This window comes from Onychostruthus taczanowskii, unplaced genomic scaffold, assembly GCF_017590055.1.
Source record: "Onychostruthus taczanowskii isolate IOZ18803 unplaced genomic scaffold, ASM1759005v1 scaffold6, whole genome shotgun sequence".
NCBI lineage: Eukaryota > Metazoa > Chordata > Aves > Passeriformes > Passeridae > Onychostruthus > Onychostruthus taczanowskii.
In genome coordinates, this window is record NW_024503679.1 from 301,749 (window position 1) to 325,285 (window position 23,537).

Here is a 23,537-nt window from a genome sequence, read left to right on the forward strand (position 1 = left end):
GCGAAGTCAACTCAACCGTTCCCTGGGTTTGGGGCTGGGATGGTCCCAAATCCCACTGGAAGTGGGAATATCCAAGGAAAACTGCACATCCCGGGAGTAGGAACGAGGTATCTGTTTATTCTCCTTCCCCTGCACTTCCCAGGGAGGCTTTCCATGGATCCCAGCCCTGGAAAACCCCGGGATCACCACAAAACCATGAATGGAAGAGGACGGGGAGCAGGGCGGGATTTGATCCTTCAAAAATCAGGGAAAAAATGTCCCAGGAGTGGATGTGGATCCCAAATGGAGCCAGGATCAGGAAGGGAGAAGCCAGCAATGGGAATTTTCTCCCACGTGGAGCTCCCAGGGTAATTCCTGGTGGTTGAGAATTCCTTCGGCCAGCTGCGAATCCCTCCCAGCTCCTCTCCCAGTTCTCTGGGAATTGTCCAGTGCTGGAAAAGCTGCTGAGAACCCGGCTGGCTGCAGGAGTGAATCCCAAAATATTTTTGGGATGCTGGGAGTGTTTTTCCTTGGCTCGGCTCCATCCAGGCTGGACTCGGAGGTGTCACCTCCGGACCTCGCGAGTGGCTCGGTGTGGATTTAGGGATAAACCCTCAGAGTGAGTCCAGAGGCTGGGAAAGGGCGAGGGAAACGTCCAGAATTTGGGGATGGGAGGTGGGAGATGGGAGATGGGGTGGGATTCCCGGGAATTCAGGGCCTGGGAATGCCGAGCTGGGCACCGTTGGCTGCGGGATCGGCCAGCGCAGTTTTTCGGGAAGCGGTCAGCGAGGGGTTGTGCAGGAGCGTGTAGGCCACCCACCAGCGCGCCCGGATCCGCCGGATCCGCGCTCTTCCTGGAGCCGGGTGCTTGGGATGCATCAGCTGGAGGCCTGGAAGGAGACGGGAGCAGCAGGGAGAGGATTCAGGGCCTGGAAAAGCACCAGGAGAGCGGGAGAGGGGTTGGGATGAGGTGCAGAGGGATGGATTCCTGCTGGGAAAGGGGAGGTTGGGACAGAATTCCTGGCTGGGATGGAATTCCCAGAGGAACGGTGGCTGCCCCTGGATGCCCAAAGTGCCCAAGGAAAGGCTGAACAGGTTTGGAGAAGCCTGGGATAGAGGAAGGTGTCCCTGGATGGGCTTCAAAGGCCTTTCAACCCAAAGTGTTCCAGGATTCCCGGATTTCAGCCTCATTTCCCGGGAGGCACAAAGATCCCACAGCACCCCAAAGAGCCCCATCCCATCCCTGGAGCAGAATCAGCCATTGGATGATGGATGGATGGATGGATGGATGGATGGATGGATGGATGATGGATGGAGGAATCCATGGATGGATGATGGATGGAGGTGTCCCCACACCAACCAAAGGTGCCACCCAGAGGTCACCACCGTGTCCCTTCCCCCCATTCCCCCTGTGCCTCCAGGTCCCACCTTCCTCCAGCTGGGTGTCCCGGGGCGGTGCCGGCGGCTCCGTCCGGCCGGGCTGGAGCAGCAGGAAGCAGAAGGCCTTCAGCAGCGGGTGGCACTGGCTGACCTCCACCTTCAGGTAGTGGCAGTAGGTGCGGTACCCTGTGGGGACACCGCGCCCTCGTTTGGGACCGCATTCCCTATTCCCACTCTGGAGCCCAGGGACAGATCCAGCTCTGGTCTCCATGCTCCCACAATCCCAGCAGAAAAGCCTGAGCTCCCCTGAGGTCCCCTCCCCTTTATCCCAGGAGATGAGCGGAAACCACAAAGCTCAATCCACTTTTTTGGGGATAAATATATAGGACCCAGCTGGCACCACCTGCTCCAGGTGTTCCATTCCCAATGGTCTGAAGCCACCCTCACTCCCAGCATTAAAACAGAGGAAGACCTGAGGTCCCCAGAGGTCCCCTGAGGTCTCATCTCCTTTATCCCAAGACATGAGGTAACTGCTGGTGGAACTCCAAAGGTCATCCCCTGTTTTTTGGGATCAAAGAGCAGAACCAAGCAGGAACCAGGAGAAGCCACCTGTTGCCATCGTCCCATTTCCAGGCCACCCTCAATCCCACAGGAAAAACAGGGGAAGGCCTGAGGTCCTTTCTTCTTTATGCCAGGACACAAGGTGACCGCTGGTGAAGCTCCAAGGTCACCACTCATTTTTTTGAGATAAAAAGCAGGAATCAGGAGAAGCCACCTTCTCCAGGTGTCCCACTCCCAACATTTGGGGCCACCCTCAATCCCAGCAGCTCCAAGCCCCCATCCCAACCCCCCGTGGTGGGACAAGGATCCTGCTGGTGGCACGGTGGCCTCTCGATGTCCCACCTGGGTCGAAGGTCTCCACGCCGCGGTGCAGCAGGCTGATGTCCAGCCGGCAGAAGTGGATGGCGTTGTAGAGGCCGGAGATGAGCATGCGCCACACTGCGGCCATGACGCCCACCAGGACGTTGGTGGGGAAGAGCAGGAAGGTGACGATGTACAGTGCGCGCCTGCAGGGCACACAGACCCGCGGGATGGCCCTTCCCGGGAAAACTCCAGCCACCCCAAACCACCCAGCCCCGCCCGCATCCGGCCAGGTGGCTCCATTCCGCTGGGAGAAGCCAACGCCTCCCCAGGCTCCTGGAGAACCATCAGGAGCTCCTTGTCCACTCGGAGAGTGAGGAGCCATCCAAAATGTGGGGTTGGGATTTTGGGAGGGAGGCCACCAGCTCCAGGAGAGCCTCACTGGCCTGCCAGGAGGACACCTGGGTCCTTCTGTCACCCTGGCCTGGGATGGTGGCATCATCCCTGAGTGAGGGACAGCTGCTGGTGGTTTGGGATGGACATCGGGAGAGACTCTGTGCTCTGCCAGGGGGTGTCACAGGACACCTGGGTCCTTCTGTCACCGTGGCCTCAGGTGGTGTCACCACCTCTGAGTGAGGGACATCTGCTGGCGGCCTGGGATGGAAACCGGCTCCAGGAGAATGTCGCTGCCACACCAGGAGGATACTCAGGTCCCTCTGTCACCCCGGTCTCTGGTGGTGACACCATCTCTGAGTGAGGGACACCTGCTGGTGGTTTGGGATGGACACCAGGAGAACCTCTGTGCTCTGTCAGGGAGTGGCACTTGGGTTCCTCTGTCACCGTGGTCACAGGTGGTGACACCATCCCTGAGTGGGGGACATCTGCCAGCGGTGAACAACCCTACCCGGACAATCCCGAGGGATCTGGGCTTGCCCAGCCTTGGAAACGGGGTCAGTGGAGCAGGGCCACCCTCGCCAGTGTCACCCCACCAAAATTCAGGCCAGAACATCTGGAGAAACCTCCTGGGAACCTGGAATTCCTGCCAAACCCCCCTGGGGACAATGGGGGACAACTGGGGACAATGGGGGATGATGGCAGTGTCCCTGTACCTGTTGGTGATCTCCTTCTGCAGGGAATGTTGCTCCAGGAACTGGAAATGGGCCAGGACATGCTGCAGGAGCACGGCCACCACCAGGGTCAGCCAGAAGGGCCTGGAAGGACACTGGGAATGTCCCAAAACACCAGGACTGTCCCAAAGCATCGCCCCAGGCAGGAATCTCCAGTGGTGTTGGAAAAACCCCAAATGGAGCATCCCAAACCCATCCAGGACAATTCCCTGGGGTTTCCAGCTCTTCCCGATGGCTCACCACATGTCCTGGATGATCCCTAAGAGCAGGATGGACACTGGGAGTGCCCCAAAACACTGAGAATGTCCCAAGGTACCACCACAGGCAGCAGAAACCTCCAGCGGTGTTGGAAAAATGCCAAATTCCAATCCCATCCAGGACCATTCCTTGGGTTTTCCAGCCCTTCCCAAGGGCTCACCACATGTTCTGGATGACCCCAAAGAGTGGGATGGACATTGGGAATGCTCCAAAACACTGTGAATGTCCCAAGGCACCACCCAGGCAGCAGAAAACTCCAGCGGTGTTGGAAAAAACCCAGAAGGAGCATCCGAAACCCATCCAGGACCATTCCTTGGGGTTTCCACTCCTTCCCTGCTCACCACATGTTCCGGATCATCCTGAAGAGTGGGATGGACACTGGGAACGCCCCAAAACACTGGGAATGTCTCAAGGCACCAGGAATGTCCCAAAACACTGGGAATGTCCCAAATCAACAGGAACGTCCCAAAACACCAGGAATGTTCCAGAACACCGCCACAGGCAGAAGCTTCCAATGGTGTTGGAAAAATCCCAAACGGAACACCCCAAACCCATCCAGGGCCATTCCTTGGGGTTTCCATCCCTTCCCAGCTCACCACATGTTCCGGATGATCCCGAAGAGGGGGGAGCTGGTGCCGATCTGGAGCGGGATCACCACCAGGAAGGTGAAGGCCACGAAGCAGAGGAAGAAAATCACCTGCTGGATTAGGAGACCTGGAATGGGAACACGGAGCAGGAATCAGGGATGGAAAAACGGCTCTCATTCCTCAAATTCCTGCACAGGGCTTTCCTGACAATCCCATAAAACCCCTACCAGTCCCCAAAACCAGGTCTGCATTCCCAAGGGATTGTCCCCACAATTCCTGGGGGTGGAATGAAGATTTTCCCTCTTTTTGGGGTCCCCCACCCCGTTCCCAGGATGATCCAGGCTGGGATGGGGATGAGGAGCCCCCAGAATGCACTGAGGACCAGGCTTCCAGAGCTTTTCCCACCCAAATATTTGGGATGGAGCCAAACCCACTTCATTCCCTTTGAATTCCCAACCCAATTTTTCCAATTTTTCCAACTTTTCCAATTATTTTTCCAGTTTTTCCCGATTCCCAACCATCCGGTATTCCACAAATCCGCCAGATTCCATTTGAGGAAAGGAGGCTAAAAACCCTCTTGGAATCAGGGCAAAAACAGGGAATTGCTCCTTAATCCTTAAGAAAAGTGGGATCCCCACCCTGTGATTCCAAAATTCTGTTACCCAGGCATCATTCCACCCCTTCATCCTCTTTGAATTCCCAACCAAATTTTTCTGATTTTTTTGCAATTATTCCCAATTTTTTTCCAGTTTTTCCCAGTTCCCAATCATCGATGTTCCAAAAATCCACCATATTCCATTTGAGGAAAGAGGGCTAAAACCCCCCCTGAAAATGGGGAAAAATGGGGAATCGCTGCTTTATCCTTAGGAAAATTGGGATTCCCACGTCGTGATCCCAAAATCCCGTTACCCAGGCAGGCGAAGGCAGCCTGGAAGCTGGAGAAGGCCATCCAGCAGACCAGGGATTCCCGGGAAGGTCGCAGGATGTGGGCCTTGGAAAACACGTCCAGCACGGCGCCCTGGTACAGCGCCCGCAGGTTGGACCTGGATGGAAAACAGCCCGGATTGATCCCCACCCGGGATGGGGACGGGGACATCGGGAATGGGGGCAGGGACATTGGGAATGGGGATGGGGATATCAGGAATGGGGGCAGGGACATCGGGAATGGGGATATCGGGAACAGGAACATCAGGAATGGGGATGAGAATATTGGGAATGGGAATGGAAATATCGCGAGTGGGGATGGGAACATTGTGAATGGGGAAGGGCATATGGGGAATGGGAACATTGGGAATGATGATGGGAATATAGGGAATGGGGCCAGGGACATTGGGAATAGGGCCGGGGATATTGGGAATGGGGCTGGGGAAATCAGGAATGGGGACGGAGATATCAGGAATGGGAGTACTGGGAATAGGGACAGGGATATTGGGAATGGGGATGGGGATATCGGGAATGGGAGCATCAGGAATGGGGATAGAAATATTGGGACTGGGGTCAGGGACATTGGGAATGGGAATATTGAGAATGGGCCTGGCAATATCGGGAATGGGGATGGGATATCAGGATTGGGACTGAGAATATTGGGAATGGGCATGGGAACATTGGGAATGGGGCTGGGAACATCGGGAATGGAAACGGGGATTTCGGGAGTGGCAACATTGGGAATGATGGTGGGAATATTGGGAATAGGGTCAGGGACATTGGGAATGGGGCTGGGGATATTGGGAATGGAGATGGGAACACTGGGAACAGGGATGGGGACATTGGGAATGGGGATGGTGATATCAGGAGTAGAAACATTGGGAATGGGGACAGGGACATCAGGAATGGGAAAATTGGGAACGATGATGGGAATATTGGAAATGGAGGCAGGAATATCAGGAATGGGGCTGGGAATATTGGGAATGGGGATGGAGACGGGGACATTGGGAATGAGGATGGGGACTTTGGGAGTGTGAACATTGGGAATGATGATGGGAATATTGGGAATGTGGCCAGGGACATTGAGAATGGGCATGGGGACATCAAGGATGGGGCCGGGGATATTGGGAATGGGGATGGGAATCTCAGGAATGGTGCTGGGGATATTGGGAATGGGAATCTCGGGAATGGGAATCTCAGGACTGGGAATACCGGGAGCAGGGCCGGCCCCACCTGTGCATGCCCAGGCTCCGGAGCAGCATGGCGCAGGTGAGCAGGCAGCACAGCACCAGCGAGCAGATGTAACACACTGTGAAAAATGGGGGAAAATCCTGGATTTGGTGTCAGGAATAACGCTGGGAGTGGGGTTTTGCCGGGAATTGCACCTCAGGGATAGGGATAGAAACATTGGGATTGTCAGCATGCCTCAGTTTCCTCTTTTGTCTCTGTCTCCTTCAGCTCCCAAGGGGGAATGGAGGGGACAGAGTGAGGGAAAAGGAGAAGGGAAACCCAGGAAAATCCCTGGAGCAACCTGGGATGGGCAGGTTGGGCTGGGGGTCTTGGGAAAGGGGATCTGCGGGAAAGAGAGAGGAGGGAAAAAATGGCATGAAAGAGGTTTGGGGATCCAGGAAAAGCCCCAGAAATCCTCCCTGGAGCTGGTGGGATCCCAGGAACGCAGGGAGCATCGCTGCTATTCCCTGATCCCTGGAATTCCCTCATCCCTGAAATTCCTTTATTGAAATTCCCTCATCCCTGCTATTCCTTCTTCCCTGTTCTTCCCGCATCCCCCATCCAAGGATTTCCACTCTCCAGGGATCCAGGTCCATCTGTTCACTTCCAGCACGTTTCCAAGCCTGCAGCATCTGCCAGTTCTTCCCTCTGGCTCTTCCCAACGGCTTTTCCCGGAGTCTCTTCCCGCCTTGGCACGCGCCAGCCTGGCACAGCCCCATCCCTGCCAGCTGCTCTCGAAATCCCTCTGGAATCCACCCAGTCCCTGCCATCCACTCCCAAAATCCCCCTGGATTCTGCCCCATCTCATCCCCTGGCCAGGAATCTTCCCCAGATACCCCCGGAATCCTCCTCATTCCATCCTCTGGGTAGGGAACCCTCTGGAAATCTCCCTGGAATCTGCTCCATCCCTGCCAGCCACTCCCAAAATCCCCCTGGATTCTGCCCCAACCCATCTTCCCAAATCTCCCTGGAATTTGCCCCATCCCATCCTCCAGGTGGGGAATCCTCCACAGTCCCTCTGGAATCCTTCCTGTCCCATCCTCTCGGCAGGGAATCTTCTGGAAATCCCTCTGGAATCTGCCTCATCCTGTCCTCGGGGCCAGGAATCCTCTGGAAATGCCCATGGAATCCTCCCAGTCCCGTTCTCCAGGTGAGGAATCCTCCACAATCCCCTTGGAACCTGCCCATCCCATCCTCCAGGTGAGGAATCTTCCCAAAATCCCCCTGGAATCCACCCCATCCCATCCTCCCAAAATCCTCCTCGTCCTATCCTCCGGGTGAGGAATCTTCCCAAAATCCCTCTGGAATCCTCCCAATCCCATCCTCCAGGTAGGGAATCTTTTGGAAATCCCCTTGGAATCTGCCCCATCCCATCCTCCAGGTGATGACTCCTCCCAAAATCCTCCTGGAATCCACCCCATCCCTTTCTCCCAAAATCCCTCTGGAGTCCACGCCATGGAATCCACCCCATCCCATCCTCCCAAAATCCCCCTGGAATCTGCCCCATCCCATCCTCCAAGCCAGGAATCATTGGGAAATCTCTCTGGAATCCCCTCTGGAGGGTGGCTCCAGACGGGATCAGGATTGGGCTTGGGTTTGGGATTGGGCTCGGGTTTGGGATCAGGATTGGGATTGGGATCGGGATGGGGCTGGGGCTCCACCTTCCAGCGCCCACAGGAAGTGGCGGGCGGTGCGCAGCTCCTGCTCCATGTCCCCGGGCGCGGCCGCGCCCTGCGAGGGCACCAGCCCGAACTGCACCAGCAGCACCACCACGTCCTTGGTCATTCCCGCCCGGACAATCCGCAGCGTGGGCACCACCGCCACCAGCAGCAGCACGGCCACCTGCGGGGACACGGGATCCCGCTGGGTTTTGGGATTTATGGATTTACGGCTGAGATCCTGCAGGATTCACAGCTCAAATCCCACGGGATTTCATGATTTATGGTTGGATCTCGCAGGATTTCAGGATTTATGGCTTGGATCCCATGGGATTTCAGGATTTATGGCTTGGATCCTGCAGGATTTAGGAATTCACAGTTTGGATCATGCAGGATTTAGGGATTTACGGCTTGGATCCCATGGGATTTTGGGATTTATGGCTCAGACCCCATGGGATTTCAGGATTTACGGCTCAGATCCCATGGGGTTTAGGAATTTATGGCCCGGATCCTGCAGGATTTAGGGATGTACGGCTTGGATCCCACAGGATTTTGGGATTTACAGCTCAGATCCTGCAGGACTCACAGCTCGAATCCCCCGGGATTTCATGATTTATGGTCAGATCCCGCAGGATTTCAGGATTTACAGCATGGATCCTGCAGGATTTATGGCTCGAATCCCATGGGATTTAGGAATTTATGGCTTGGATCCTGCAGGATTTACAGCACTGTTCCCACAGGATTTTGGGATTTACGGTTCAGATCCCACGGGATTTATGGATTTATGGTATGGATCCCATGGGATTTAGGGATTTATGGCCCGGATCCCATGGGATTTAAGGCTCAGATCCCATGAGATTTAGGGATTTACAGCATGGATCCTGTGGGATTCAGGGATTTACAGCTTGGATCCCGTGGGATTTAGGGATTTATGGGAGCATGGAATTCTGGAAGGAATTTTAACACCATTCCCAAGTGACCCCCGGGATCCTCTGGGAATGTCCCTGGTGTCACCTGGTAGACGGCGACGACGGCCACGGTGACAGACACCACCAGCTTCAGCGGGATTCGGAATCCTGGAGGGAAAATTGGGAAACTAGGGTGGTGGAACAGGATCAGGGTGCGCCCAGCAAAGGGAACACCCTTTGGAATGGGATTTCCACAGGGAATTCCTGCTGGGATGGAGAGTTGGGAATGGATGGATGACTCCATCCTGCTTTTCCATGGAAACGCGGGATATTCCCTGCCCCATCCATGGATGGAAAGAGCCAGGGTGGCTCTGCATTCCCGGGATTTCACCTCCACAGTGCAGGACAATTCCCTTCTGTAAGAATCCCATCATTCCCAGGACCCCTTTTCCATGGATTTATGGGGCCTCCATGGGGTTCCCATCATTCCCATCACTCCCATGACCCCTTTTCCATGGATTTGTGGATCCCTGCCCCAAGAACAGCTGGATTTGGGCTCCAACCCAGGCCAGGCTGGAGAGGGCGTGGAGCAACCTGGGATTTTGGGAATGGCCTGGCTGATCCATAAATCCCAATCCCTGATCCCATGGGATTTTCCAGGTGCCCACCTTCCTCAGGAACGTAGATGTAGGAGAGCAGGTAGGACCGGATCCGGGAGCTGAGGCTCTCCTCGATCTTGACAGAGCTGCGGGAGGTGGGAGAGGGTGACATTCCCGACCTTTGGGAATAGGGTTTGCCGGCAGTGGGAATTGCCAGCAATGGGATTTGTTGGGAATAGGAATTTCCATCCTTACCTCCCCTTCTGGCCCCGCTTGGACAGCACAGCCTTGAGGTACTTCCTGTAATAGCTTTTCCCAGAAATCTGAGGATAACGGATGGATTTGGGGTGGCAGAGCTGCCCTGGCTACCCCCTCATCCCAGGCATATCCTGATGGGAATTCCCGACCCCAAACCAGCATACGGAATGTGCGGTGTTGGTACGGAAAAGTGGGAATAAAGTGGGATTTTGTTCCCAAACCCCTCCGGGATCCCTTGTTGCCCCCTGCCAGGGTCACCTCAGGCCTTTCCCGCTTTTCCCTCCTCTCTTCCCAACAAAGCTCCGGGCTTCAGAGATTATCTGGGAAAACGAGGAGAGCCCGGAGCCGGTCTGAACAGAGCCATTGATGCTGGAAGCCTCTTGTGTAAGGGATTTCCCTTATACAAGAGGAAATTTCAAATCCCGGAGGAATTTCCCGACCCTGCTGCTGGTGCAGGGACAGCAACAGAGAACCCACAGCAGGGGGAGGGGAACATGCGGAGATCCTGATGCCGATCCCAAACCCAGTCCCGGGATAGCAATGGAGAACCCCAGCGGCAATGCCAGGAGGGGAACGCGTGGAGATCCCTATCCCAATCCCAATCCCAAACCAAGTTCTGGGATGGTAACAGAGAACCCCCAGCAGCAGAGCTGGGAGGGGAACACAGAGATCCCAATCCCAATCCTGGTCCTAATCCCAATCCTGATCCCAATCAGGCTCTCAATCTTGATCCCGATCCGAATCCCAACCCCAATCCCAATCCCCCTCTCAGTCCCAAATTCCCGAGTTCCCGAGTTCCCGTGTCCGTAACCATGGCTCGGGGCTGTCCCCATTCCGGAGGCTGCGCAGGAGCAGCGCTGGGTACCAGAGGCTGAGCAGGGACAGGGACAGCAGCACGGGGACATGGGACAGCAGCGAGTACAGCCGGTGGATCTGCGCGGGGACACGGGGTCACTGCCACCATCCTGGGGACGCTGCCACCACCCTGGGGACACCACCCTCAGGGACACAGGGCCACTGCCACCGCCTCTGGGGACACGGGGTCACTGCCACTGCCCCTGGGGACAAGGGGTCACTGCCACCACCCAGGGACACTGCCACCATCCTGGGGACACTACCATCACCCTGGGGACACCGCCACCACCCTGGGGACACCACCACCACCACCCTGGGGACACTGCCACCACCCTGGGGATATCATGTCACCCCTACCATCCTGGGGACCTCGCCACCACCCTGGGGACACCACCCTTAGGGACAGAGGGGTCACTGCCACCACGCTGGGGACACAGGGCCATTGCCACCAGCCCAGCTAGGGGCACTGCAGGGACACACTGGGAGCTGGCCGGGGAGCCACAACCCCTCAGGGCCACTCTGGGAGGTGACAACCCCTCAGGGCCACTCTGGGAGGTGACAACCCCTCAGGGCCACTCCAGCAAGCCACGTCCACTTTGGGCCACCTCTGCTGTCCTTTTCCTGGCCTCGGGGCCACTCCAGGAGGTGACAAGGGAGCCACAACCCCTTGGGGCCACCTCAGGAGGTGACAAGGAAGCCCCAGGCCCTCAGTGCCAGCGCAGCAGGCCGTGCCACGCCGGTGCCACCCACCTTGGGTGCCAGGGGACACTGCGCGCGCTGCCAGGCGTGCGCCCCGCAGTGTCCCCAGGCCAGCAGGGTCCCCGCGGCGTAGCCCAGGCGGTGCCGGGGGCCAGCGCAGGCCAGCAGGGGCGAGTAGAGCGCCGGGAAATAGAGCAGGGCCAGAACCTTCCAGAACTCTGACACAGCACACACCCGCCTCAGCGGGGGCACCCGCGTCACCGGGGGTGGCACACCGCCCCGGGACACTGCCACTGCCCCGGGACACTGCCACTGCCCCGGGACACTGCCACCGCCCCGGGACACTGCCACCGCCCTGGGGACACTGACACCGCCCTGGGACACTGACACTGCCCTGGGACACTGCCACCGCCCCGGGACACTGCCACCGCACCGGGACACTGCCACCGCCCTGGGGGCACTGCCACCGCCCCGGGACACTGCCACCGCCCTGGGACACTGACACTGCCCCGGGGACACTGACACTGCCCCGGGACACTGGCACCACCCTGGGGACACTGCCACTGCCCTGGGACACTGACACCACCCCAGGGATACCGCGTCACTGCCACCACCCTGGGGACAACACCACCACCCTAGGGACACTGCCACATCCCCGGAAGGGATACCGCATCACTGCCACCACCCTGGGGACAACACCACCACCCTAGGGACACTGCCACATCCCCGGAGACACAGGGACACTGCCACCACCCTGGGACACTGCCACTGCCCCAGGGATATCACGTCATTGCCACCACCCCAGGGACACCACCACTGCCCCAGGGACACCGCCACCACCTCAGTCACTGCCACCACCCCAGGGACATGGGGTCACTGCCACCAGCCCAGCCAGCCCTTCCCAGGGATGGGATTTGGGAATTCCACGCCTTTTGTGGGGTGGGGATTTTGGGAATTCTGAGCCCTTCCCATGGATGGGATTTTGAGTGTTCCAAGCCCTACCCAGGGATGGGATTTGGAAATTCTGAGCCCTACACAGAAAAGGGATTGAGAATTCTGAGCCTTTGTGGGGTGGAGATTTGGGAATTCTGAGCCCTTTGCAGGGTAGGGATTTTGGGAATTCTGAGCCCTTCCCAGAGTGGGGAATTTGGGATTTCTGAGCCCTTCCCATGAATGGGATTTTGGGTGTTCCAAACTCTTCCCATGGATGGGATTTGGGAACTCCGAGCCCTTTCCATGGATGGGATTTGGGAACCCCGAGCCCTTTCCAGGTGGGGATTTGGGAACCCCGAGCCCTTTCCAGGTGGGGATTTGGGAACCGTGAGCCCTTTCCAGGTGGGGATTTGGGAATCCCCAGCCCTTTCCAGGTGGGGATTCGGGAACCGCGAGCCCTTCCCGGGGCCGTGTGGCCCGGTGTCTCACCGCGGGCGGCGGGTGACGCGCTCGGTGTCCCGGTGCCCGGCAGCGGCAGCGGGCGCGGCTCCAGCAGCAGCCGGCAGAGCTCGGAGCAGAGCAGCGCCAGCACGGCCGCGGCCACGGCGCGGTGCCCGTCCTGCTCCAGGAGATTCCCGGGGCTGCAACGGCCCCCAGTCGGGAATGCCGCTCCTTCCCGGGACTTTGGGAATGCCCACTCCTTCCCAGGGATGTCAGGGTTTTGGGAATTCCCACTCTTTCCCAGGGATGTCGGGAATGCCCGCTCCTCCCCAGGGAGGGACTGTGGGAAATCCCGCTCCTTCCCAAGGATTTTGGGAATTCCCGCTCCTTCCCAGGGAGGGGATTTTGGGAATTCCGAGCCCTTTCTAAGGAAGGATCGGCAGGGTTTGGGAATTCAGGGTGATTTCCAGGAAGGGATTTTTGGGAATTCCTGCTCCTTCCCAGGGAGGCACTGTGAGAATCCCCGCTCCTTCCCAGGGATGTCAGGAATTCCTGCTCCTTCCCAGGGATGGGATCAGCGGGGTTTGGGAATTCTGAGCACTCTCCATGGAGGGGATTTTGGGAATTCTGAGCCCTTTGAAGGGATGGGATTTGGGAATTCCAAGTCATTTCCAGGAAGGAGATTTTGGGAATTCCAGGTCCTCTCCAAGGATGGGATTTTCAGATTTCCAAGGTCTTTCCAGGGTGGGGATTTGGGAATTCTGATTCCTTTACAGGGAGGGATTTTTGGGAATTCTGAGCCCTTCCCAAGGAAGGATTTTGGGAATTCTGAGCTCTTTCCATGGATGCACTAGTGGGGTTTGGGAATTTTGAGCAGGGAGGGATTGGCAGGATTTTGGGAATTTCAAGTCCTTTCCAGGGAAGGATCAGTGGGATTTTGGGAATTCCGAGCCCTTCCCAGGGAGGGATCGGTGGAGTTTTGGGAATTCCATACCTGAGCAATCCCGGGACGCCGTTCCAGCAGCTCAGGTGGAGCCGGCGGCGCTTGACCAGGAAGGACAAGGCCAGCATCACAGCCAGCTGGAATGGGATGGAAATCCATGGAAAAGGGTCCTGGAGTGCTGGGAACCCCAGGGAGACCCCATAAATCCATGGAAAAGAGACCTGGGAATGATGGGAATGATGGGAACCCCATGGAGGCCCTATAAATCTGTGGAAAAGGGTTCTGGAAATCATGGAAATTATGGGAACCCCATGGAAACCCCATAAACCCATAGAAAAGTGTTCTGGGAATGGTGGGAATGATGGGAATGATGGGATCCTCGTGGAGGTCCCATAAATCCATGGAAAAGTGATCCTGGGAATGATGGGAATGATGGGAACTCCATGGAAACCCCATAAATCCATGGAAAAGAGACCTGGGAATGATGGGATCCTCACAGAAACCCCATAAATCCATGGAAAAGGGTTCTGGGAATGGTGGGAATGATGGGAATTATGGGATACTCATGGAAACTCCATAAATCCATGGAAAAGCGTTCTGGGGATGGTGGAAATGATGGGAACCCCATGGAGACCCCATAAATCCATGGAAAAGGGATCCTGGGGACAATGGGAATGATGGGAATGATGGGATCCTCGTGGAGGTCCCATAAATCCATGGGAAAGGGTTCTGGGAATGATTTGGGAGGAATTTTGGAGTTCTTGTCCCACAGGGAAGTGAAATCCCAGGAATCCGGGAATTCTGGGATGGTTTAGGTGGGAAAACTCATCCAAGATGAAAGGGAATGGAATGTGGGGATGTGGGATTGGGCTTTTTTCCAGGAATTTTGGGATGGGGTTGGGAATTTCGGGGTGGATACTCACGGAAATGGGAGCCATGATGGTGTGGTACATCTGGGGGGAGATTGTGGGGTGACATTCCGGGATGGCTTCGGGAAAAAGGCTGGAAAAATGGAAAAATCCCAGATTTTGGTGGGTTTAACTCTAAAAGGGCCAAGAAAAATGATGGAAAATAGGGAAAATCCCAGATTTTGATGGGAATAAATCTGAGAATGACAGGGCTGGGCCCAAAAATTCCAGGGCTAAAAATCCAGGAATAAGTCTGGGAATGATCAAAAATTCCAGGATTTTTAGAGGGTCCAAAACTCTGGGAAGGGACACTTGAGAATATTTTGGGGACATTTTGGTGATATTTTGGTGACACTTTTGGGGACATTTTGGGGACATTTTAGGGTCACTCACTCATCGTGGGGCGCGGGCTCCGTGGATTCGTAGATGTACCAGTCGGATCCCAAATCCTCATCCAGGAAAATTCCCGGCTCCAGGGGGGAATCCCGAAATCCCGCGGAGCCGTTGGGGGCCATGGCCGCCCCTCCCCCTCCGGGATCCCCGCGGCTGGAAAAGCGGGAAAAACCCCAGGAAAGTGGGAAAAATTATGGGGAAAGTGGGAAAAACGCTGGGAAAGGTGGGAAAAACTCTGGGAAAGTGGGAAAAATGATGGGAAAGTGGGAACGATTGTGGGGAAAACTGAGAAAAGTGGGGAAAACACTGGGAAAAGTGGGGTAAATGCCAGGAAAAGTGCCAGGAAAAGAGGGATGGGGGCTGTAAAAGTGGGAAAGAAGCGGGGAAAAGGGGGAAAAACGCCAGGAAAAGTGGGATGAGGGCGGGAAAAGTGTGAAAGAGGTGGGGAAAATCGCCGGGAAAAGTGGGAAAAACACCGGGAAAAGCTGTTCTGATCCCAACTCCCAGTGGAATTCCCGCTCTTCCCGGAGTGGGGGAGGCGCCACTCCCAGGGCCGATCCCGCCTTTGTTTGGGTTTTCCTGGGAATTCTCGGCGCTGGAAAAGCGGCGCGAAGGTCGCGGGGGGGGGGAGGGGCAGAGGCGCTGTCCCCAAAGTGCCACCAGCGGCGACAGCGCGAGGCCGGGAGCTGTCCCCAGCGCCATCCCGGGAATTCCGGCAGCACTTTGGGGCAGGGACAACCCCAGTGTCCCTAAATGCCACCTGAGGGGTTTGGGGACATCCCGGGACCTGGGGACATCCCGGGAACAGCTCGGGATGCCCCAGTGTCCCCAGGGCTGGGAGGGGACAGCGGGAGCAGCCCCGGGGACATTCCAGGGTTTGAGGACACGGCTCGGGGATGTCCCTGATGTCCCCAAGGGAGAGCGGCAGCAGCTCAGGGACATCCCGAGCTTGGGGACAGCCCAGGAGCAGGTCTGGGATGGCTCCAAATGTCCCCCAGGGACAGCAGGAGCAGCTCCATGGTCACCCTTGGGAACATCCCGGGACTTGGGGTCACCCCATGGACAGGTCTGGGATGTCCCCAGTGTCCCCAAGGGAGAGCGGCAGCAGCTCCAGGACGTCACCAATGTCCCCAGGGCTGTGAGGGGACAGCTGGGGCTGGCTCTGCTTCAGTGCTGGAATTCCCTCGGGATTGGGATCGGAATTGGGATCAGGACTGGGGTTGGAATTGGGATTGGGATTGGGATCAGGACAGATCCCAGAGATCTGCCCCACAGCAGTGGCACTGTCACCGACTGTCACCCCCTGGCACTGCCTGGCACAGAGGCCCAGCAGCTTTTCCTGGGATTCCCCCCATGCCCCCATGGAAAATTTGGGATTTGTGCCTCCATTCCCAAAAATCCACCGGGAATCAGAGCCCGCCCCCTCCACGGTCCTTGTCAGGGTGATTCCAAATCCCAAAACCCAATCCCAGATCCCATCCCAAACCCTCATCCCAAAACCCATCCTCAAGCCCATCCCAAATCCCAGCTTGGGATCCCAGTGGTCTCAAATCCCATCCAAAATCCCATCCTATGTTTGGGAGCTGGGAATGGGGTTTGGGATTTTGGGAATGGAGTATGGGATTTGGGAATGGCGTTTGGGTTTGCGATTGGGGTTTGGGATTTGGGAGTGGGGTCTGGCATTTGGGAATGTAGTTTCGGTTTGGGAGTTTGGGAATGGGGCTTGGGATTTGGGATTTTGGGAATGGGGCTTGAGAGTTCCTGATTTTTTCAGCCTCCCAGGACTCAGGGAACCGTCCATTTCCGATTTTCAGGACAGGGAAGGCTCATTCCCGATTTTCCAGGAAGGCTCATTCCCGATTTTTAGTGAACAGTTCATTCCCGATTATCTGGGAACGCTCATTCCCGGCTCCTTCCCAATTTTCCACCTCTGGAGCACCGCAGGAATTGTCCCCCCATGGAATGGGATCCCTCGGCTCCTTTCTGACTCCCGAAATCCCAAAAAAATAGAGGCGGGAACGCCAAGATCCCAGCGGGATCCGCATTCCCGGCCCGGCCCTTCCCAGCTCCCGCGTTTTCCTTGGAATCCGATCCCACCGCTCCTCCCGCGACCTTGGAGCGCCCCGTGAAACTCCCGCCCATCCCCCACTCCCCTGCTCCCGGGAATTTCGGGATCCGGGATAAAACCAGGAATGGGATCCAGGAGGGAATTCCCAGAATAAAACCAGGAATGGGAAAGGGATCCAGGAGAGAATTCCCAGATCTTGGAATTAAACCAGGAAGGGAAAAGGGGATCCATAATAAAACTGGGAAGGGAAAAGGGATCCAGGAGAGAATTCCCAGAATAAAAGTAGGAATGGATATGGGATCTGGAGGGAATTCCCAGATCCCAAAATAAAACCGGGAATGAAATCCAGGAGGCAATACCCAGAATAAAAGGGGGAATGGAAAAGGGATCCAGGAGGGAATTTCCAAATCCTGGAATAAAACTGGGAAGGGAAAAGGGATCCAGGAGGGAATTCCCAAATCCCAATCCTGTTTTTAATTAAAATGATCCAAATTTCATTCCAGGGTTTTCCAGGGAGTTCTTGGGCTGAGGGGTTGGGATCATCAGGATTGCCCTTAATTCCCAGTCCCGATCCCTGCAAATCCTAAAAATGGATTTAGGAACAGATCCCACTCCAGCACCCCCCAAGAGACCCCAAACTCGGTGATCCGGCCCCAAAACGATCCCAAAAAAGCTGTGGGAACAAAGGGACAAAGCTCCTGAACACCCAAAGCCTCTCCCAGGTTTTTTTTTGGGGGGAAAAGCCTCTGGAAGAGCAGCCCCGGAGCTCTCCAAACCCCACAAACATCCCAGAGATTCCTGAGGGATTCCAGGACCATCCCAAGGGATTGAGGAGCTTTTTCCTAACCCCATTCCTGAGCCCACCCCAAAATCCCCATGGTTCCCCCATTCCCAAAATACCGGGAGAGCCGGGACTTTCTCCAGTTCTTCCCAATCCCATTCCTGACCCCATTCCCAATCCTGTTCCTGGTTCTCCTTGATGCCACCCCAAAATTGCTCCGTTCCCCCATTCCCAGAACCCCAGGAATCCCAGAAAGCTGCTCCAGCTCTTCCCAACCCCATTCCCAACCCCATTCCCAAACCCTATTCCCATTCCCAACCCCATTCCTGTTCTCCTTGATCCCACCCCAAAATCCCTGCAGTGCCCCCATTCCCAAAATCCTGGGAGCTGCTCCAGGTCTTTCCAATCCCATTCCAAATCCCACCCCAAAATCCCTGCAGTTCCCCCATTCCCAGAGCTCCAGAAGCTGCTCCAGCTTTTCCCAACCCCATTCCCAACCCCATTCCTGACCCCATTCCCAACCCCATTCTCGTTCTCCTTGATCCCACCCCAAAATTCCCCCCCAAAATCCCTGCAGTTCCCCCATTCCCAGAACCCCAGGAGCTGCTCCAGCTCTTCCCAATCCTATTCCCAACCCCTTTCCCAACCCCATTCCCAATCCTATTCCCAACCCCATTCCCGATCTCAACTCCATTCCCAACCCCATTCCTGGTTCTCCTTGATCCCACCCCAAAATTCCCCCAAAATCCCTGCAGTGCCCCCATTCCCAGAATCCCAAATCCTGATCCTGGGATTCTGCAGCCCCCAGGGAAAGGGAAACCGGGAGTGAAATCGCTGCTGCAGGGTGGAATTTGGGGTTTTTGGGATTTTTGGGAATTCCCACCCACCCCACCCACCCCCCCACCCCNNNNCACCCCCCCACCCCACCCCCCCGGGCAGGATTTGAGTCCTCTGGGGGTAAAATCCCTGCTGGGGGGGGGCGGAATTTGGGAATTATTTTTTTGATTTTCTTGATGCTGGAATGCCAGAACCCCCAGGGATGCAAAAACCAGGATGAAAGCGCTGCTGGGGGGCAGAATTTGGGAGTTTTGGGATTTTCCTGATCCTGTGATTCTGTAGCCTCCACGAAAAAGGAAACCGGGGGTTAAACCCCTGCTGGGGGGTGGAATTTGGGATTTTTGGAAATTTCCACACTCCCCGGGCAGGATTTGGGTCCTCTGGGGGTTAAATCCCTGCGGGGGGGCGGAATTACGGATTTTTGGGATTTGGGGGATTTTTGGGAATTCCCGCACCCCCCGGGGCAGGATTCTATCCCAAATTCCCACCCTGGAATTCTCAGCCGAGCCGGGAGAGGAAACAACCCCAAGCCCAGAGAAGTGGGAGGGGAAAAGAGGGAAAAACCCCAAATCCAGGTTTACCTTTTCCTCCTTTCCTTCTTCCCCTCCTTCCGGCCGCGCCCGCGACTCCCCCGGCGAGCCGGGCTTTGCTAAGCTCGGTCTAAAGGCCGGCCCGGCCCGGCCATGCAGCTCGCGAGGCTCCGGAGGCTCCGGGAACTGCGGGAACTTTGGGATTTTGGGAAAACTTTGGGATCTTTATGCCCTCCATGGAGCCTTGGCCGGGGGCCACGCGCGGGGCTTTAGGGATTTAAACCCGGCCCAGCGGGGCTCGGGGCCGAGCTCGGGGGGGAGGAGGCGCCTCCGAGCTGTTCCCGGGATTTGGGATTTGCTGGGATGGACGGGGAATGTCGGGAATGGGATGGGAACTTCGGGATGAGGAGCGGCGCTAGCGGAGCGCGATCCTTGCCCAGAATCCCACAAATTGCTTGGGGTTTTTCGGGAATTTGGGGCTAAACTGCACTGGGATGGAGGGGGAAGGCAGGGACTGGCATGATCCCACAGGGACTGGGATGGGAACATCCCTCGTTCCTACCGGGATCAAAGCCAGGGGAAGCTGAACCCCATCCTTACCCTTAAATCCCACAGATTTATTGGGGTTTTCTGGGAATTTGCAGCTAAACTCCCCTGGGAATGGAGGGGGAAGGCAAAGACTGGGATGATCCCGCAGGAATTGGCATGTGCAAAACTGAGCCCGATCCTTTCCCCAGATCCCGAGGTTTTATAGGGATTTGTTGAGAATTTTGGGAAAAACTTCCTTGGAAGGGAGAGGGAAGGGCAGGGGGAGCTGATCCCGATTCTTTCCCCTAAATCCCGAGGTTTTACTGGGATTTCTTGGGAATTTAGGGCCAAATCTCCTCGGGATGGAGGGGGAATGCAGGGTTTGGGATGATCCCACAGGGGTTGGGATGGGAACATCCCTCATTGTTGGTGGGATGAAATCCAAGGAAAGCTGAGTCCCCAAATCCCCAAATCCCACGGTTTTCTTAGGATTTCTTGGGAATTCAGGGATCCTTTCCCCAGATTCCCCAAACCCTACAGGGTTTTTTGGGATTTTTCCTCTCCTGGCACATCTGGGAAGGGAATTTGGGGGAAAATATCCCTGGGGTAGAGGGGGAAATGCAGACATTGGGATGATCCCGCAAGGATTGGAATGATCCCGTAGGGATCGGGATGATCCCACAGGGATTGGGATGATCCCACAGGGATTGGGATGACCCCACAGGGATTGGGATGATCCCACAAGGATCAGGATGCACAAAGCCAAGCCCAATCCTTTTCCCAAACCCCAAATCCCAAATCCCGCCATTTTCTTGGGATTTCTTGAAAATTCAGGGACACCAAACCTCAGATCATCCCCAGGGATCCGACAGAGAATGCAAGAAAGGGACGGAAAAGATTTTGGGATGCCAGGAGGGCAGGAGCAGCCCCAAGCCCATCCTCCATCCCACAAATCCCGGGGCTCGGGGAAAAACCTCGGGAATGCGGACAAATCCCCACGTGACACCAAATACCGGCAAAATTCATCCGGGCGGAAAATCCCGTTGAATTTTAGCCCGAGCCTCGTGACCCCAAGGGATCTTTGGGATTTGTTTTGCTTTTCCCACTTTTCCCAGGGTTGTTTTTAAAGGGAAAACACCGCTGAAGGATCCCGAAGGAGATTCCTGAGAAATGGATGGAATTCTGAGTCCTCAGGGGTTTTCCTTAATCCTAAATGAAAATATTCCTGGGGAAATCCATCCCAGTTCCCAGCGGGGTCACCAAACCCCTCCAGATATCCTGGAAAAGTTGGAATTGCAGGAGTTTGGGGTTTTTTTCCTGGAAAAGGGGCTCGGATTTTGGGCTGCCTCAACATTGAAGGCAGCGCTGGAAAAGCAGGAATGGGAAAAGCAGGAAAAGCATCCCAGATTATCCAGGGATACGTCCAAAGATGGGAATTCCAGGGAATTCCCTCGGGGGCTTCCATTTTTCTGGTTTTGTCCCAGAGTGCTGGACAAGGATCCAGGGAATTCCAATGTCATCCAGCTCACCCTCATCCCAATTCCATGGGATCCTCATCCTGAATTCCATGGAATCCTTATCCCAATTCTGTGGGATTCCATGGGATCTTCATCCCAATTTCCATGGAATCTTCATCCAGATTTCTGTGGGATCCTCATCCCAAATTCTGTTTTATCCCAATTTCCAACTCATCTCAATTTTCAACTCATCCCAATTCCCTCCTCATCCCAAATTCCATGGAATCCTCATCCCAATTCCCACCTCGTCCCAATTTCTGTGGTATCTTCATCCCAAATTCTGCCTCATCCTAATTTCCATGGAATCTTCATCCCAGTTTTTGCCTCATCCTCATCCCAATTCCATGAAATCCTTATCCCTATTTCCGTGGCATCCTCATCCCGAGTTCCACCTCATCCTTGTCCCAATTTCCGTGGGATCCTCATCCCAAATTGCGCCTTATCCCAATTCCCACCTCATCCCAATTTCCACCTCATCCTCATCCCAAAGGACCAGGACATCCCAGGAGGCTTCCAGGGAGGTGTGGGATTTATTTGGGAATTCCAGCAGAGGGATTGTGGGGCTGGAATTTTGGAGTCAGGAATTTGGGCTGGAATTTTGGTGCCAGGATTTTGGGGCTGGAATCTTGGGGCTGGGGTTTTGGGGTCAGGAATTTTGGGGCTGGAATTCTGGCTCCATGCCTTGCAGGTTCCTGGGAATCCCCCCCAAAAAAATCCCAAAACTTCCCCTCCCTGGGGCCTCCTGCGCCATTTGATCCCAGCCCATTCCCCCCGGGATAATCCTGTTGTTTCAGGCCTGGAATGTGGGATTTTCATGGAATGTGGAGCTGTCTGGGACAGGAGCCACCTGTGGGCCCGGCTTGCCTTTCATCTCAAAAAATGTGGGAACTTCATCCCAAAAAAATGTGGGAACAGGCCCTGGAGGAGGCTCCAGCATTCCTGAGAAACTCCAGAATTCCAGGGAATTGGATGGGATGGATCAGGGATGGATACTGAATCCAGACGTGGCTGATCCAGAATTTGTGAATCTCTCCCTGAATTCCCAGGATTTGGAGGATCCAAAATTTGGGAATCTCTTCCTGAATTCCAGCAGGACTTCGAGGATCCATAATTTGGGAATCTCTCCATAAACACAGGCATGGCTAATCCAGAATTTCCAGAGTCTTTCCCTAAATTCCCAGGATTTGGCTGATCTGGAATGTGGGAATCTGTCCCCAAATCCAGGCAGGGCTTGGGGGATCCAGAATTTGGGAATTCTCAATTACAGCCTCAGGAATTTTGGCATCTCCAAGATCCTAGAACCCCAAAATTTCAGGAATTCTGCATTCCAGTGCCACATCCATTGGTTCCACGCTCCCGGCGGGAATTCCGCTCCGGCTGATGGATGAGAAAGGCCTTGCCACTGGGATAATGATTTTCCCTCATTTGTCCAGAGCCTTCGGATAATGAATTCCCAGGAATTGGAGCCTTTGGATGACAAATTCCCAGGAATTGGAGCCTTTGGATAATGAATTCCTGGGAATTGGAGACTTTGGATGACGAATTCCCAGGCACGGAGCCGCTGCTGCCACAGATCCGGGATTATCCCACGGATCATTCACAGCAGCAGGGAGAGAAAAAGGGGAAAGAAAGGGGAAAAGAGGGAAAAGAAGGAGGGAAAATGGGGAATAAAAATGGAAAAAGGAGGGGAAAATGAGGGGGAAATAGAATAAAGAGGGAAAAAGAGGGGAAAATGGGAGGGAAGGGGAGGGGGAAAAGTGGGGAAAAGAAGGGAAAAGGAGGGGGAAAGGAAGGGAAAAAAGGGAAGACAGTGGGAAAAGGGAGGGGAAAAAGGGGGGGAAGGGTGAAAATGGAGCAGAAAATGGAGGGGAAATGGTGGGGGAAAAGTGGGAAAATTGGGAAAAAGAGGGAGAAAAAGAAGGAAAAAGAGGGAATAAGAAGACAGAAAGGTGGGGGAAAGGAGGGGGAAATCAGGGGAAAATAAGAGGGAGAAAGGAGAGGGAAACGTGGGGAAAATGAGTGAAAAAAGTGGGGAAAATTGGGAAAAAAGAGGGGGAAAGAAGGGGGAAAGAGGGAAAAAAAAGGAAAAAAGAATGAAAAGGTGGGGGAAATAGGGGAAAGGAGAAAAAAGATGGGAAAAATAGGGAAATGGTGGGGAAAAAGTGGGGGGAAGAAGGGAAAAAAGATGGGAAAATGAGGGGAAAAAGATGTGGATTTGGGATTTGTGGAGCTTCCAGGGGTTGGAAAATGGAATCAAAGCTGCTCCTGGCTCTGTTAATGCTGGGGTTTGCCCCTCTGGATTTTCCATGGAAAAATTCTGACTCCTGGAGATTCT

General features: G+C 55.3%; 1 protein-coding gene across 1 annotated transcript; it reads right to left on the reverse strand.

The window, feature by feature from the left end:
• Window positions 1-690: 690 nt before the first annotated feature.
• Window positions 691-15,063, reverse strand: STRA6 (signaling receptor and transporter of retinol STRA6). The gene is made up of 17 exons (XM_041418381.1): window positions 14,942-15,063; window positions 14,564-14,642; window positions 13,692-13,777; window positions 12,746-12,897; window positions 11,375-11,541; window positions 10,615-10,702; window positions 9,767-9,872; window positions 9,581-9,657; window positions 9,019-9,080; window positions 8,008-8,188; window positions 6,350-6,425; window positions 5,102-5,235; window positions 4,202-4,319; window positions 3,330-3,431; window positions 2,263-2,426; window positions 1,408-1,545; window positions 691-869 (listed from the first exon to the last, which is right to left on the reverse strand). Exons 1-17 carry the CDS (start codon window positions 15,061-15,063, stop codon window positions 691-693), a joined length of 2,031 nt encoding a protein of 676 aa, XP_041274315.1.
• Window positions 15,064-23,537: the final 8,474 nt, after the last annotated feature.